At 40.2% G+C, this 18,264-nt stretch overlaps 2 protein-coding genes across 2 annotated transcripts in view; one reads left to right on the plus strand and one right to left on the minus strand.

Moving 5' to 3' along the window:
* The window catches only part of sycp2 (synaptonemal complex protein 2), a 176,403-nt gene extending 166,624 nt beyond the window's left edge, over positions 1–9,779 (plus strand). Inside the window, exon 27 of the mRNA XM_051932457.1 lies at positions 9,095–9,779. Coding sequence (XP_051788417.1) covers positions 9,095–9,166 — 72 coding nt within the window. The 3' untranslated portion in view covers positions 9,167–9,779. The remainder of the gene's footprint in view (positions 1–9,094) is intronic.
* A 132-nt stretch (positions 9,780–9,911) lies between these two features.
* LOC114658425 (phosphatase and actin regulator 3-like) overlaps positions 9,912–18,264 on the minus strand; it is a 212,000-nt gene continuing 203,647 nt past the window's right edge. The window contains exons 10-13 of the mRNA XM_051932833.1: positions 13,898–13,959; positions 12,942–13,082; positions 11,479–11,555; positions 9,912–10,456 (exon numbers count right to left, since the gene is read on the minus strand). Of these exons, the coding sequence (XP_051788793.1) occupies positions 10,441–10,456; positions 11,479–11,555; positions 12,942–13,082; positions 13,898–13,959 (296 nt within the window). The 3' untranslated portion in view covers positions 9,912–10,440. The remainder of the gene's footprint in view (positions 10,457–11,478; positions 11,556–12,941; positions 13,083–13,897; positions 13,960–18,264) is intronic.

An 18,264-nucleotide genomic window follows, 5' to 3' on the forward strand; every position in this document is an offset into this window, starting at 1 on the left:
GTGATGTTGCGATGTCCACGGGTTTATTTAATGACCCGGCAGTTAAAAGTTTCTCGCTACAGCAATTTTAACTCTATTACAAAGTGATCCAAACTGTCGTTTATACCTCGTGTCTTCTCATTAAACTTGTATCTCGCGAATATGGCATTGCAAACGGCAGCGGGTCAGTTCCCGTGCTTACGTTTGAGGCGTGATGACGCGATATATTTTGATATATATCAAAATACCCGCGCTTCACAGCGGCGAAGTACTGCTTTAAAAATTTTATTAAGAAGAAAAGTAAACCTTTTTAAACTGAGGAAAATGAACCGGTTGTAATATGACCAAGCTGTGTGCTGAGTTTACTCTTGAGCATGAAATCTAATGTGGTTTGTGCCCTTCAGAATGAAAACAGTTTGTATTTACCTCTTTAATAAAAGGCGAGCTTTTAAGCTTGAGAAATCACCCCATAAATGCACACGTTTAATTGCACATGTGTTAATATGTATGCTTACACAGTATTAAAAGACACTCAACAATTAACGTTATTTACCTTTGTTCCCGCGTTTGATAAAAGGCGAGCTTTTAAGCCTGAGAAATCACCCCGTAAATGTACACGTTTAATTGCACATGTGTTAATATGTATGCTTACACAGTATTAAAAGACACTCAAAAATTAACGTAATTTACCTTCGTTCCCGCGTTTGACTCATGCTGTAAATCTCTTCCTTGTTTTTAGTTCACGTGATTACGTAGGAGGCGTGATGACGCGATACGTGACTCCGCCTCCTCCATTAGAGTATATGGACAAAAAACAGGTTCCAGTTATGACCATTACGCGTAGAATTTCGAAATGAAACCTGCCTAACTTTTGTAAGTAAGCTGTAAGGAATGAGCCTGCCAAATTTCAGCCTTCTACCTACAGAGGAAGTTGGAGAATTAGTGATGAGTGAGTCAGTCAAACAGGTTCCAGTTATGACCATTACGCGTAGAATTTCGAAATGAAACCTGCCTAACTTTTGTAAGTAAGCTGTAAGGAATGAGCCTGCCAAATTTCAGCCTTCTACCTACACGGGACGTTGGAGAATTAGTGATGAGTCAGTCAGTCAGTCAGTCAGTGAGTCAGTGAGGGCTTTGCCTTTTATTAGTATAGACTAGCCAACCCGCGGCGTAGCATACGCCGCATAATTATTTATTGATGACTGAACACTTCCTGAAAGACACAGTTGTCCAAATGGGGTGGGTTTGAGGATACAACTGTGAGTGAATGAAAAGATGGAACTCTGGAGAGAGCAACATACAATTGTCCGTGACTCAAAACTGGTTTTGGCAGTTACAGGCATATCTTTTTGAAAGTTTGTCCTTGCGCCTTATTAATTGTCATTGCAAATGGCAATCTAACTGGAAATTGTCTGCATGTAAAAGTAAAAGGCAAATTTGAATCTGATGGGGTCTGGGATATCCGGGGAATAAGGACAGTTTGTGAGGTAGCAGCTGCGATAGTCTTACACTCCAGTACATTGCGGTGAATGGTGGTAACAGAAAGTCTAGTGCCATTACAGAGACCTTTTGCTGGCAGGAGGTTTCTGAGAAGCATGATGACTGAACCAATTTTAATTTTGAGTTTATGCGGAGGCATGCCAGTGGGAGTAAGACTATTAAGAAATTCTTCGGGGAATAAAAGTTGATCTGCAGGATCATCTGTGACGATGGAGTCAACGCTGGTGAATGTCACTTCATCGGTAGGGATAAGTTTCAGCACTTGTTCATTAAGGTGTAGCGAGTCTTGGTTGGTGACGCTTAATATAGCTCAGGTGCTGAGTTGTTCCAGAGTGACAGTTGAAAAGTCGATGTCGCTTTGTAGTTGTTGAACGGGATCAGAAATAAAAGGAAAACAATGTGAAGGCAATGTCACAGGTGTTCCGTTTTTCCCGTCTCCAACATCGAGGAGCCATTTTGCGAAATGTTGTTCTTCAGGAAAAGCTCTCATATTTGTCGTTAGTGTAAGAACATGCATGTGACGCCACAAAAGTTGCTTGTTAATGCAACTGGCGACAGTAAGTGCTCGGGAGCCATGCATGATGACGGGGAGAATTTGTCGGAAATCTCCACCCAATATTATTGTTTTGCCTCCAAATGGCTGCGTGTCACCCGTGAGGTCACGTAATAACCTGTCAACTGCCTGGAATGCGTATGCATGTGTCATTGGCGCCTTGTCCCATATTATCAATTTGGATTGCAGAAGATGTTGAGTGTCTGGCGAGGTAGGTTTGATGTTGCATGTGGAAGTAGTATTCAGCCTCAATGGTATTTTAAAAACGGAATGTGCAGTTCATCCACCCAGTAACAATGTTGCAGCTATTCCTGTAGATACTACGATTGTCAGAATGTCTCACCTAGCTCTGATGGTATGAATCAGTGTCTTGTAGATAAAGGTTTTGCCTGTTCCTGCAGGACCATCTAAGAAGAAGCATGTTTGTTGGGGATGGGAATCGCTGTATGCAGCATGTAAAACAGTGTCAACAGCGTGTTTCTGTTCTGTGTTGAGTTTGTCGCAGTGTTCCATAGCATGTGAGTGTTCAGCCTGAGCGTCAAAGGTGGGAGATGAATGACACAGTGGAGGAATGTCACTGGGGAGTAGGTGTAATTTGTGCAGGTTGAGGCCATGTGGTTGCAGCTTATCATTAACTTCCGCGAGAGCATACATGCAAGCAGTGCGTGTGGAATATTTTGTGAGAAAGTCCTCAGAAAGGGAGAATTTATGCATCTCCCAAAGGCGTGGAACGTTGTGGGGTTCGCCGAAGACACAGACGAAAACGAAAAGTTCTTGTAAGAATGGTGGCATTCGTATCTGAGATGCCTCTGTAAGAGTATCATGCCATATCTTGTCGTCTTTAAGAAGACCTAATTGTTGGCAAGCTTCTTTGAAAGTGTCACATTCAACACCGTTGACAGTTCGTAGATGGTGGAAACTTGTGACCCCTATGGAACGGGTAAGGAGAAGTCTGAGGTAATAACGTTCGGTGTTGTTAATGGCAACAACAGGCATTCTACCGATCACTTTTGTGCCTCCTCTGATTCTTTTTCCATTTTCCACACGACTTTTGGAATGTGTAATGTTGGGGAACATCAGTGTAAAGTAACTCCACAGCTTCGGGATCTGTCTTGTTGAGTTCAAACCATGCTAATAGCATAGTGTTTTTGTTGGCTTGTCTTTGTAGCGCTTGTTCTTCATGACCTTCATGAAAGAAGATGACTTGTTCTGGCAAATGAACTGGTAATCGTGTAATAACATGAGATTTTTCTGAAAGACTGTACTCGTTCAAACACCACATAGCTTCAGGAGCACTAACATACCTACCTTCAAGGAAAGTCTGTATTTCGTCATGTTGAAAAACACCATCGTCTGGCTCCTTGTGAAGTGCAATGGATGCAGCGTCGTGTCCTTTGTAGACATACTTACTGTATATAGATACTTGATACATTGAATGGACGCGCAAACTTCAGCGTTAATATAAGTATTGAATTTCTGAGAAAGCCAGGGATTGTAAGGAACTATCCAACGGCTGTCGATATAGTATTTGCCAACAATGGCAGTTCTCCCCTGTCTTCGGCGGTATATGGGGTATCCTTTTGTGTTTTCTTGAGTCTCGGCATTGAAGTCCTTTGGGAAATTTTTGTTACACATGCCGTCTTTCATGCAAGGTGAGTTGGCGTTGAGCGTTCCACACGGACCAGGTACCATGCATTTAGTGACAATTTGGAAAAGTCAAGGGTGTATTTCGGGATTTGGAAGCTCAGCGCAGACAAATTTGTCTATATCATCCTTGGTCCTTATTTTGGATTGTGAGTCAAGTGTAAGTAACATATGGCAATGGGGCAGTCCTTGTTTTTGGAATTCAGTGACGAAGATGTAAGCGAGAACATTGCCGAAAATATTCTTCTCCTGAATATCTGTTAGGAAATCTCGCAGTTTGATATGAAAGACGCGAGCAACAATGTCCGGTCTGTGTTCTGTTTGCTCATGATGGGAAATAGCGTTAAGAGATTTCCGGCCAAGCAGGATTGCAGGTGAAGGTTAGGAATAAGTCAGGTTTTCCACATTTGCGGACAATTGCCATCGCGTCTTGGTAGTTCTGTTGCATGTACCTTGGACTGCCTTGAAAGGTAGTGGGAAGAATGATCAATTGTCCAGGGCGGAGATTATGGTGTTGTGCTTTTGCAGCAACAGCATCCAGCAGTCCCCTGTATTGCTCTACATGCAAATCTTGTTGATGGGACCATAGGTAATGTAAACGCGCACCTTCTGTTCTGGCATACAGTATGCGTCGATGACGTATTGCTGGAAGAGTTTGCCACTGGAATGCAAGATGCTAAATGAAGATCTCATGGCAAGCCTGTAAGCATAAAATTGGAGCTGCGTGACTTGTGTTCTTTTCGTGGTTCGCTTTTCTTCTACATGGGTCAATTGTATGTGCCAGCCTGGATCTCCGTAAGGGAATAGCAGTGAATAAACCATGGGGTCACAGTTCATATTGAGTACAGAGATACACTTGCAAGCATCTCCCCTTGGGTATATGCAAATGTCACGTTGTGCAGGAGGTTCCCCGTCTTCACCTACAAAGATAGCTGTAACATCAGTTTGACAGGACGGGGCGTTATACCTTCTCATATCCTGAGTTGGATTTTCCATGAATACCATTCGTACAGCAGCAACAGGGTTACTGTGAGTGATAATGTCATGCATTTGCATGTAAGACTTATAGAAGGGATTAACCTGTCGTATCATTTTGTCTAGTTGTAGCAACAAAATGTCGCTGCAACCGCTGTTACATTCCTTTTGCAAACATTGAGTGGTAGCCTCAGCAGAATTGAAGATATATAGCTGACCGTATTGTGGTGACGTGTTAGGATTGGTATATAAAGGAGAGACCTGGTGATAAATTTGACCGTGGATTCTGAAAGCATACGGTCCATGGCCAGATGGTTGAGCGATGTGTGCGCCCATTGAAGCGAAAGCTAAAGCAGAGTTGTATTCCCTGATATGATCACAGTAATTCCGTGACAGCGGGTTCTTGCCAGTCAAGAGGTTTTGTAATTAAAGAGGAGGTTGGGATAGCGGTGGCAAAGACACCTTGCCGGTATGACAACACTTAGTGTAATGTCCGGATTTGTTGACCTCTGCTGGCCAGTAAAGAGCATTGCAAGAAGTACATAGTGCGTTAGTTAGGCCAATGTTATGTTCTTGGACGGGAATGGCGGTATCTTCTTGAAAAGCAGCAGATAATTGAATGCGATGACTGTGCATGTGGTTTGTGACATGATGTGAGTTTTTGAAACAGCTTTTGCAATGTACACATTCAAAGAATGTGTCATGGGAATGTGTTCTCGTATGTTTGTTGAGAAGAAATGATGTTTCGAACGATTTAGTGCAGTGTTGACACTGAAAGGATTTCGTCAGGGAATGTGTTTTGAAATGGTTAGTAAGATATCTGTGTGCGTGAAACTGTTTGTCATAAATGTTGCATACAAATGTTTGTGTTGAATGGATTTGCACATGGTTGAGGAGATCCATCTCAGCCGTGAAGTCCTCCTCACAAATTGTGCAAGTGAAGGTGTGAGTGGAATGAGTTTGTAAGTGCTTCTTCAGAGTGCGAGTTGTTTTGAAGCATTCCTGGCAATGTTCACATTGCATCATTCATTCAGTAGAGTGTGTTTTTAAATGTGCGTTTAGATATTTCTGGAGTATGAAGGTTTTGGAGCAAACGTTGCATTGCAATTCTGGTGTGAAATGTGTTTGTAAATGTTTTTCATTAAGAAGATAGTGGGAAGGTGATGTCACATCAGTGTGGAGATTACGTGGGTGTGCATTTTGTGTGCACATACCGACATTGTCAATAGATGGCGCCAGAAGGTCAGCACGTGTGTTTGTGAGAGGCAAGAGAACTTCGTAATGCCCATGATCCAAACGACCGTTAAAGAGCAGGGATATGGAGAGATGTTGGCCCTGATTGTACACTCGAGGAGAGGCATCAGGACGTTCTCGGAAGTGAATGGTGATGGTAGCTGTAAGTATTTGGCACATCGCAACAATTTCTGCCTCACCACCATAAACTCTGGAAGTATTCATGTAGTCAGCGTATTGTTTAGCGGACTGTATGACTATGCTGCCGTGACTAAGAGCAATGGACAGCATGTCACTGAAGTTATCCCAATGTTGGCAAACAAAGGTTACAGCCATGTTGCGAAGTTCGAGAGCAACAGTTTCGTCGATGACATTTTTCCAAAAATATCCGACTGATAGAAACAAACAGTTACCTGATGTAGGAATTTGTATTACATTGAAAGAAGCATTGTTTCCATGAAATACATCTGAAGCGGTGGCCATGTTTGGAAAATGAACAGTCAACGTGGCTCAGAGGAGCATGTAGACTGTAGCACAGACCAAAGTGACTCAGGATGTGTTTGGAAAATGAGCAGTCAACATGGCGCACAGGTGCATGTGGACAGTACACAGATGAAAGCGACACAGGTGAGGAGTTGGGGGCGGGGCTCTGTCTTGTGTGCGTGCGTATCCGACATCCGGGGAATAAGGACAGTTTATGAGGTAGCAGCTGCGATAGTTTAACACTCCAGTACATTGCGGTGAATGCTGGTAACAGTCAGGCGGGCAGGCAAGCCAACAAATACACTATGCTCTTAGTATGGTATGAAGCAGGTTTTTGTAGGCAAAGGTTTTCCCCATTCCTGCAGAACCATCTAAGAAGAAGCATGTTTGTCACGGTTGGAAATCGCTGTATGCAGCGTGTAAAAGAGTTTGCGAGTGTGACAGGAGGAGGGTTAGAGTTGTTGGGCGGGGGCTCTGTCATGTCGTGCATAGTGAATCGTTGGTGGGCGTGGCTCGGTGAGTTGGCGGGCAGGGCTGTGTCTTGCGTCTTGCCTGCCCATGGTCGACTGCTTTAGTGAATTATATATATAGATGTTTGTCCTAACTTATAACGTCTAACAAAAACAGTAAGCCATGAGTAAAAAAATTAGTAAAAAATGAGTAAGCCATGGTGATGCACCCTGCTCTTTACGAAGGATGCCCAGGGATAATTTATGTCCAGAGAGAGTCAGGACCACATCATAACCACATTATAATCAATATGGCAATGCACTCAGAAAAGGACCTTCAAATTAGTTTTTCAGACAATGAGTGCATGTTATCCATAGATAGAAATCATTCTTCCTTAGTCTGTGTCAGAGAAGGTTTTGGTTGAAAAAATGTGTATGATATATACTGCTCAAAAAAATATGGGAACACTTGATCATCAGAGTCCAACACCAAGTCAGTTTCAGGGATATCGGTCTGTCCAGTTAGGAAGCATAAGCGATTGTGAATCAACGTCACCTGCTTTGGTGCAAATGAAAGTGACAACAGGTACACTGTGGAGGCAAAAGCAAAACAACTCCAAAAAGGGAATGGTTTTGCAGGCAGTGGTCCTTCCTGACTGATTGTACTCTAGTTTTACATGTTGCTAGTGTTCTTGTCACTACTGGTAGCAGGAACCAGTACCTGTAGCCAATTCAAGTTACACAGGTAGTCCTGCTCCTCCAGGATGGCACATCCATATGTGCTGTCGCAAAAAGGTTGGCTGTGACTTCAAGCACAGTCTCAAGAGCACAGAGAAGATACCAGGAGATGGGCCACTACATTCGAAAAGAGCTATACAGGGCCGTAGAAAGGCATCAGCCCAATAGCAGGACTGGAATCTTCTCCTTTATGCAAGGAGAAACCGGAGGAGCACTGCAAGAACCCTACAAAACGACCTCCAGCTGGCTACTGATGTGCATATTTCTGACCAAACTGTCAGAAACAGACTCCATGACAGTGACATGAGGGCCTGGCATCCTCTAGTGAGACCTGTGTTCACAGCCCATCACCATCCAACTCAATTGGCATTTGCCAGAAAACTGCACCATTAGCGCCATTTTCTTCACAGTTGAGATCAGGTTCACACTAGGCACATGTGACAGACATGAAAGAGTCTAGAGACATTATGCAGTGTGCAACATCAACATGACTGATTTGGCAGTGGGTCAGTGATAGTCTGGGGAGACATATCCTTGGAGGGTCGCACAGACTTTCAGGTGCTAGGCAATGGTACCCTGACTGCTGTTAGGTACCGGGATGAAATACTCAGAGCCACTGTTAAACCTTACTCTGCTGTGGGCCCTGGATTCCTCCTGGTGCAGGACAGTGCCTGGACTCACATGGCCAGAGTGTATAGGCAGCTTCTGGATGACAAAGGCATTCATGCCACTGACTGGCCCGCACACATCTCAGACCTGAATCCAATCAAGAACCTCTGGGACATTATGTATCATCACTCTTTTAAATAAAAGGGTGTCCGTTTTCTTCTCTGGAGAAAGCAATTATCATGTAAACACAGCTGTCTGAATAAGATTTACCATCTTCTTAAAATGGCTGCAACATAAGTAATTTTTTTACATATTTGCTGTGCATTCATTGTAAGGAAATATCATGCTCACAAAAAGGTACTTTCACCATCCCAAGCCTTTTGTTATACGCATATGTTAATAAGTAATACAGTATTATGCCCTACATTTTTTACAAGCTTATCCACTGTAATTTCTACTTGATGTTATTGAAAACTCTACATAAGTTTTAAACTGTCAGATCTGGGCTGCAAGGGCTTTTTTTTCCTTGAAATGTGGTTTTCACTGGCCAGTTCTGCAAAGTTGCTTACTGATGAGTCTTTGACATGCACCGTTTTGTGATTGATTTTTCATTCTCTTTAAGTCAATTTTATTTGAACCTCTCCAGGAAAAGAAACATTAAAAAGAGAAATTGTTTTGCCAAATTCTGTTTCTTTTGAAATGCAGTATTGCTGGACTGTTGGTGCAAGTAGAATATCATTTCGGTTGTATTTTCATTTACCAGTGTAGGAAAGATCATTCTAGCTCTGTACAGTACATTTAAAATATCACATAAACAATTTGGTGTCTAAGCCTAAGCCATGATCTTTTTGTTTCTGGTTTGGTGTCAGGTAGCATGCTTGAGTTCCCCTTTGTTTTACTAACTATTCTGTTTTAATCATTCTCCTGGCAGCATGAGGAGGAGCTTCTCAGTGTTCGCAGAGGCCTACAGTCACTGTTCTTCCTTGAAGACCAGAATTTCTGAGATGAATATTAAAACATGTACAAGTCTTAGTCTACATATAAAGTCAAGTGCTTCTCATTTTTATCACACCAGCTTGTGTTTATTTTGCTTTAAGTTGTTCATAGTCTTATTGAAACTTTTAAACATTTTTATTGTATTTTGAGATTGTGTCCTTTTTTTTTTTTGTAAGTAGAAGCTTGCTTTTCCAAAATACACAGATTTAAAAATAAGACATGTTGGCAGGTAGATTCTGGAACTATTTTATGTAATATACTAAAAACAGAATTTTACATTTCATGCATTATATATTGCTTTCATGTTCTGAATTGTTATTATTGTACTGTTGGATTTTACACAGATCTTTTTTTTTCCCCCACAATGTTCCTGACTTGTAATCTTGAAGGTTTTTGTAATAAAAGCATCCTTTATTTTTGTTTCATTTTGCATAGGATGAGACATTTATTGCAGGTGCCTCTGTAAATATAAGAATCTACTTGGGAGTTGTATTATATTTGTTGATCCGATTAAATAGAATGATCAGATGAGATATTTGTAATGCCAACTGTATGTTCTTAGCAGCAACACAAAACTCCTTAATGTCATCTTTCTTTCAAGTTTCACTTTTTCATGACGTAGAACAAAAGTAGAAGTAAAATTAAGTTTTCATGAAAGGGACTATGGGCAGTAAGAATTAATGAAAGTAGAGTTTACAATGAGAAGTTTTTGAGTTTTGACGCATCATTTTACTCCACTGATAAAAACTTGATTCACAAAGAAAGCAAAGACCTTTTTTAATAAAAAAATGAAACTTGTATTGTGCAGACAATAAATAGTGCTTACAAAGGGATCATTTTGTTTGTGATAAGACATGTATTCCCATCTGAAATTTAGATAGCTGATATGACACTTGTTTAAACCAGTGAGCCCCATTCTCTACGAGTTGTGACTACAAGTCTGAAGTAGGGGAGGTTTTGTTAGCCACATGCACAACTCGTTCAGTAAACTAGGAAGCCCACTTTTACAGTCTGAAGGAACAGTCAAATGGGTTTCAGTTCTCTCATTTCTCTTGACAAACATCAGATACATGTTGTCACTCTTCTAAGAGTTCCTTTGTGGGCACCACACCCCCAAAGCACACCTCTGCTGCCCAGGGAAAGAAGCATGGCCCCTATGGTTCGGCACGCCCAAATGTTAGCAGTAATGCTAGGGTATCAGGCGAAGGGACGCTTGAAGAATCCACTCAAGGTCTTCATTGACAGGACCAGATTTGAAAATTCTTCATGGAAGAAAACTTTCTACGGTCTGTGAAACCTAAAAATGATAAGCACAAAAAAGGTATTTATAGCTCCTAATTATATTTAATAAAAATACAATTACTATACATTATACTACTGAATTTAAATATAATTAACAAAACACACCAAAATATTTATTGTGTTGTTTTACTAAATGAGCACTTGATTAAGACAAATTATGCAGTTATTCTACAGTTATATGGAAGAAGATGAATCTGCTGTGGCAACCCCTAACGGGAGCAGCCAAAAGAAGAAGAAGATGCAGTTATTCTACTTACATCTGTCCTAAATGTGTGTTATATTGCCTGTAACATTTTTCTCCCTTCAGACATTTTATTGTATTACAATATGGAATCCTAAATGTGTTGTCCACAGCAAAGTCAAAGTAAAAGCAAAATCAAATGAATCCTTTTAAAATTTTAGAAGAATCTTAAGAATTCTGCTTTCAGAGATTGTGTTAGATATTGTCAAATGTGAATAAAACAGCAAGATTTCATGCTGAGCAAATGGTTCAAAAGATATTTTAAAGGATGTCAACTGTCTATAGAACAATCTCTGCTGCTTCCAGATGTTTGTTTTATCTCAACCCTGTGCCACTTAGTCCAGATATACAGTAGAAGAGACCATTCCATACCAGTCTGAAAAGAATCTTTAACTGATTCCTAACTCATTTATCTCTTATTCTACTCTATATAATATTTGAATAGTAAGTAAATAATAATCCAAAAATTTATGCAAACTCAATAAAAATAAATGTAAACTATGGTATTACTTATCACAGAATAATTTTTATAAAACTAATAAAGGGTGGGAAAAATATCAAGTGTATACATCTGTTCAAAATAAATGATTCCATTTTACAAAACAGCAAACTGTAAATAAATTACTGAAGTTCTTGTCTTGTATGAATTCCTAAGTGTAATCAAACTGAACAATCAATCTTGATGAAATTTGACTCCATACAATGTATTTATTGCAATGACAACACAGGTGCTAAAAGTAGCAGTCAGTATGCTATAACAGAAAATGTAAGCTCACCTTGTCAAATGTTTGCTTGAGGCATGAACTTCCATTTCATTGCTTTTGTACTCGTTCAGCTCTTTCCTAATTGCAGCCTAGACAGAGAGAGGGGGGGGGACACATGCAATTCATATGGAATGAATTAGGTGTGATGTTCTCTATTATGCAGTATACAAACAAAGTAATTTAATAGAATTGTTGTCTAAAGTAGCACAGAAAGTCACACCCACTTTAACTTAAACAGAAACCACCCTCTTACAATTCGAATGAGAAAGAGGGGGTAGGTAGGGTGCACCCTGTCCATTCCTGAAAATGAGTTCTAGCTAAATTGCTCAAAATGTGATACCAAACTGTACTGAAAATGTTATGTAGGATGCAGAATCTGCAAATGTCTCTTAGGCATACTTCTTTAGTTTGAAGTAAAGTTCTCTGTATGCCTCCTTTGTTCAAGGCAGTGGCAATCCGAGGCGTAGCTAGGGTTTTCAGCGCCCGGGGACAACTGAAGATTTTGCGTCCCCTCCTGTTTGCCAAAATGCAATGGGGAACATCAATTCGGCGCCCGCTGGATGCTGTGCCCGCGAACAGATGTCACCCCTTGCCCCCCCCCTTGCTACACCACTGGTAGCAATAAGCTGAAGTATGTAGTGAATAATGAAGTTGATGCTCCTAAGTGAAACTGAGACGGCCTCTCTCATCCCATCATCCCTTTAAAATATAAGATGTTAGATTTGTTTATCTAGAACTTATTTTACTGTGAAAGTAGTATGTTTCTGCCCATTTTTCTTTATTCCGCTGAATAATTTAGGTATGTTAGTGTTTACTCCTTTAAAAAAGGTTGTCTGCATGGCCCGTACTCCTAACATAACATTTATTTTCTAAATAGTTATGAGAATACAGCAGACATTTTTCTTTGTTTGATGGAAAACATACCAAATTATTTTATTTCATTAATTTTAATTAAAAGATAATAACAGTCCATACATCCATCCATTATCCAACCCACTATATTCTAACTACAGGGTCACAGGGGTCTGCTGGAGCCAATCCCAGCCAACACAGGGTGCAAGGCAGGAAACAAACCCTGGGCAGGGCGCCAGCCCACTGCAGGGCACACACATACACCAAGCATACACTAGGGACAATTTAGGATCACCAATGCACCTAACCTGCATGTCTTTGGACTGTGGGAGGAAACCCACGCAGACACGGGGAGAACATGCAAACTCCATGCAGGAAGGACCCGGGAAATGAACACGGGTCTCCTTACTGCGAGGCAGCAGCGCTACCACTGTGCCACCCTAACAGTCCATACAATCAAATTAAACTTAACAAAACCAAAATTTAACCCCCACCCAGAAGAAAGAGAGGAGAGCCAGCCAACAAAGCAAATCTTTGAAGCAGCAATGAAGGAAGAGTATCCTTTTTCCCCGATATAGAAGCTTATTCTAAAATGTTATGGCAAACTGAAGTTCAGTCTTCACCTTATCTGCTGCAGAAAGCCGTGTCCAGGGTTTGTCTGCCCGTCTGTCGTAATCCTGAGCTTTGGCTACCTCAACGTAGTCGCTAAAGCGGATGAGGATTTTTCGATCCCGCAGCTCATCAACTGTTGGACGCTGATTAAGCTGAAAATTAAAGAAAAAAAAAACTATTACATGCCAAACACTTTACTAAATTAAACTTTTCATTATTGTCTTTATCTCATATAATTATTTGGAAAAAATACAGAACTAAAAGGCATTTTTGAGTAGGATATAAATATCCACCATCTTTGGTTTGAACATCCTAGCTGATCAGTGTTCACGTAATTTGCATATTTTCCCCTTAACTGCTAGGGTTTCTTTCGACATTCCAAAAGATATGTGTGAGTGGACTCTGCATGGGATTGATGCTCCTGCCTTGTACCCAATGCTCCTCCCACTACTGTGTTTTGGAGAATGTTCAGTTGTTTTGTTTAATACATTACTAAAAATGAAGTAGGAGGCAAAAAATTAGGAAAAAAAGTTTTAGTATGTTTCGCTCAAGTCAGCACACTGTAAATATTTATTGTTTACAGACGAGATGGAGCAGACATTTGATTGCCATCTGTAACTGCCTCAAAGTCTTACCAAGATGATTTGTTTGTGATGTAAACAGTGTAATGTCTAATATTTGAAGAACTGGAAAAAGAGGACTTTAAAAGTATTACCTCTGGAATCTGTAGTGTAATACATGAAGCTCTATTAACAGCACATCATTCTATTACAAGTCAACTCATTCTCTGTAAGATACACTAAAAAAAAACTACTTTTGTACTGATTTAATTTTTATTGAAAACAAATGGGCCAAATCCAACCCTCATCTTAAATGAAACACCAAAAATACAACATTTTTCACAGACCAATAAAGGTCTAAAACCAAAGGAGTCAATGTGCCATCTACTGAGGAGTTTTATATATACCTTCCTGTTCAGTCGCTGTTTAATTTCTCTTCTTTCTTCCTGCTCTGTCTGATCATTTCTCTCTGTAGGAAAAAAAGATGTATGAAAATGTCAAAAGAAGAATTTCAAAAGACAAGAAACCTTGACATGAAATTAAGATCAAATAAGAAAATGTTAAATATCAAGGAACATTATTTACTTTGTGGTTTCTAATTTAAATTTTTTTTCTTTCTGCACACTACAACTTCTAATTGAAACTGTTCTGATTGGCCGACTTTCCGAATGTGTGCATTCTGACAGAAAATCTCCAGAAGGCTAAACGAAATAATGGTTTTGATGCATCATGGAAAAGATGATCCTTGCTGCATTTACAGTATGATCTTTCAACAGTTTTGGATGTTTTTATATTGTCTTCATGTAACCTTCAGTGACGTTGATTGTACAGTATATCCAACTGTCCAGGCACCAAACCTCTTCAGCAGTACAGAATCGGGCCACTAACTGTAACTGGATACAAAAGCAAGTGCACCTTATTCATGTGTAGCAGGATTCACGTGGAATTGGCCATCTATGAAAAAGTGACACCCTTTATGTCAGAAACGTGATTGATCACTTGAGCTGAGAAAACTCTCATTTGGATGACTGGCTGACATGGTAGTTTCAGCACTTTGTATACTTTGGACCCAAGTTCATGTTCTGGTGGTCAATGAAGACGATTTCTAAAGGCCATAGAGCCTGATTACACATAAGAAAAGAGAAGAATCTAATTGATTACATGTGTTATGTTAATTACAGAATCAAATGTATGCATGAATAAACAACTCAAACTCCCTAATGACTTGAATTAATTATGAAAGTCAATTAAAAGCCATGTTTTATGTAATTATTGTGGCTAATCGCACCTTTGTTTTAAAGTTTACAGCAGACTGCTCCTTACACACTACATACACTGAAGTTGGCTATTTCACCCTAATGAATCTGACCACAGGTGACAAATAGGAAATGTGGAGTTGTACCTCTGAAAGCTACTGTATATACGGCTGTGGGTCTTTGTGTTGTTTTTAGTGGTACTAACGCTTCCCACTACAGCCTCAGTGAAAATCTCTTTACTTGCCTAAATAGTTACACGTTTTTACAATGAGAGAAGAAATTTCAGATAAACTGTTTAATTTTATCTGTAAAGTATAATCAATTCTGATTAATTAACTGATCATTTATGTTCATTCAACACAATAAAACCACCTCATATTCATTGGCATCAATAAGTGTGCAAATACATACCTGCTGTACATTAAAATATTTACTCAATTACAACTTTTAGCTGTCCCAAAAGGAGACTGCAGTTTACAGCAGGTTTGTTTTAGACCCCATAGTCAATCATGTAAGTTGACACACTAAACTAAATAATCCATCATAATGAAACCACACAGCCTGGCAATGGATATGTGTGAAGACAACAAAACTGATGTTCATGTAACACAAACAACTAGTGACCACCAGACGAGGGCCTCACATTAGACTTAAAGCCATCTATTACTGGAATGACTGGCAGCAGCTGGAATAAAGAAATACTTGAACTGATAACGTTTTGTGGCAGCTGGAATAGTGGGCCTGTTGGCAGCAGAGGACATTCTGAATGTAGTGAGGCCGGTTTTTTGGGTTTTCCAAGATTACATTTTCCAAATCAAGACAGTACACAAGTAAAATAAGGATTTAAAATAACATGTTTTATTAAAAACATGTTTGATAGTTTGAGAATTACTGTTGGAAAAGACAGGTGAAGTCCTGGTGTCACCTTTTACAAACTTAAGTGTTTTGATTAAAATCTTATTTATGCCATGATATTTATTGTATATATTCTCAATGATTGTTCTCTGATGGAGAATTATATTTAAGTTATTATAATACCAAATTGAAGAAATGACTTGTGGCACCATGCAACAGTACTCTTTAGGAAAACTCATCAGATGTTTAGAAATGTATTTATTTTAATATTTGCTACAATATCACTGTGTGTACTGAATATTTGAAAACATCCTTAAGAGAACCCCATCTGAAAAGGACAGCATGTCTGAGAAAGAATTTGATGGTTTAAGCTCTTTGTGTCTGCCTCCATAATAAGTTAAAATCCATCCTAAAATCTTAAATAGATTGTTCTTTGATCGTGCAGCAGTAAAAGCAGGCGTGACGTCCTCAGACTGCTGTCTCTCTTGTGTCTTGATACTATTGCAATCCGATTGGTTATTTAAAATTTGAAGTAATTACTGTATACTATTCAGTCCTGGCCACAAGGAGTTCACAAACCCCTGGGCTTGCTCTTCATATGGCTTTAAAAAATGTCAGTGATTTTAATGTAAGATGCTATTAATTTGAACTTATTACAGGTTCTTGGGGAATACTATACAGATCTGCGGCCTATTTATTCTTAGTTTAGTACGCTGACGTAACAGTTAATAGAAGAGTACCGATGGGGTTCATGGGTTTTCTCAATGTGAGCTTTTTGTCTAAATTCTCACAACACTACACTACGTGCTTGGCCAGTTCTGGATTTGAATATATTGTATGTAAAATGTACACTTACACATTTACTAATGCTGAAAAACACATTGATGACTTTTACAATTATGTTGCTTTCCACTGAAATTTTCATACAGATGTTCAGCAAATGTACATATTATACTGGATTGTTTAAAACAATGCTTGAATAGGTAATGTCACAATATATTCTATCAGCCTACTGTTGTCTCATTAAACAAATGAGGTTGTTTGTTCTGTAGGACCTGCAGGACCTCTGGGATTTTCCCAGTTGATTCTGGGTTTCATCAGGGGTGTGTTTTTGCTCCTACTCTGTTCAATGTTTGTATGGACTGGGTGTTGGGCAAGGTCATGGGGTCCAGCAGCTGTGGGGCATCTGTTGGTGAAGAAAGGTTCACGGATCTTGACTTTGCTGACGATGCTGTGATCTTCGTGGAGTCAATGGAGGCTCTAATTGGGGCGCTTGAGAGACTGAGCAAGGAGTCTGAGTGTCTGGGCTTGCGAGTGTCCTGGATAAAAACCAAGATCCAGGCCTTTAATGACCTGTTGGGCACAACCATCAGCAATGTGTCTGATTGCGGTGAGAGTGTTGACCTTGTCGAGAGGTTTACTTATCTCGGCAGTGACATTCATGTCTCTGGTGACTCTCCCTATGAAGTCAGTAGATGGATTGGGAGAGCATGGGGGGGTCATGAGGTCACTGGAAAGAGGTGTATGGCGCTCCCAATATCTTTGCAAAAGGACAAAGGTCTAAGTCTTTAGAGTCCTGGTGCTTCCTGTCTTGCTATATGGTTGTAAGACATGGACGCTATCCAGTGACCTGAGACGAAGACTAGACTCCTTTGGTACTGTGTCTCTCCGTAAAATCCTTGGGTACCGTTGGTTTGACTTTGTGTCGAATGAGTGGTTGCTCATGGAGTCCCGAATGAGGCACATTACCTGCATTGTGAGGGAGCGTCAGTTACGGCACTACGGCCATGTGGCGCATGTCCCCGAGTGTCATCCAGCTCATAAGATCCTCATTGTTAGGGACCCGGGTGGCTGGACCAGACCAAGGGGTCACCCACGTAATACATGGCTGTGACAAATAGAGGGAGGGACTGGACTACGTGTCTGCCTGGGGGGTTGCCAACTCGGATCCCGAGTTATTTCGTCATGTAGTGGGTGCGGCAATACACTGTACCAGTGCATGCTCCCCAACTTGACTTGTTCTGTAGAAAAATTGTTTCTAAAATTCTAGAAGCACAAAGCCTATTGAAACACAAAGCTACAACTTTTAAAAGTAAATTATTACTCATTGTATGGAAAAAATCATACATTTGTAAAACAAAAGAACGCTAAAAAAAGTGTTAAGTAATGCTCTGAACATCAGAGGTCTTACAAACACCGGCTATGGGTGCTCATTGCCCATTGAGGCCCTGGCCTTCCCGGACATTAAGTGCGTCTTTATAATGGCAACGCCCAAATAAAGGCAACTGCAATATATGAAGCTCTCAGGTGTCGTCTCAAAATAATACAACTTCTTCTTTTGTCTTTCAGTATTCTAAATCCTCTTAAATTGAGCTTGATGCGTGTAAGCTCTCATTGTATCAGGTATTGCTGCCTTTCTCGAGGGCTGACATGCACCTAAAGTGTCCTTGTGAGATGACCATTTGTGTTCAGTCACTGCAACCCGTGGCAAATAAACGGGACGTGCTGAAGACAACGGCTAAAGGGAGGATTGGCCTGCAGGTATTTCTCACAAGATAAGCAAAGGCTCTTCTGAAGATTTTTCTTGATGTACTTTGCCATCTGGATGCCTTTTGGGAAAAGGTGACCTGAAGCAGATTGTGAGCAGCCTTTTTATTTTTATT

Source organism: Erpetoichthys calabaricus, chromosome 10 (genome assembly GCF_900747795.2).
Source record: "Erpetoichthys calabaricus chromosome 10, fErpCal1.3, whole genome shotgun sequence".
In the NCBI taxonomy this organism is placed as follows: domain Eukaryota; kingdom Metazoa; phylum Chordata; class Cladistia; order Polypteriformes; family Polypteridae; genus Erpetoichthys; species Erpetoichthys calabaricus.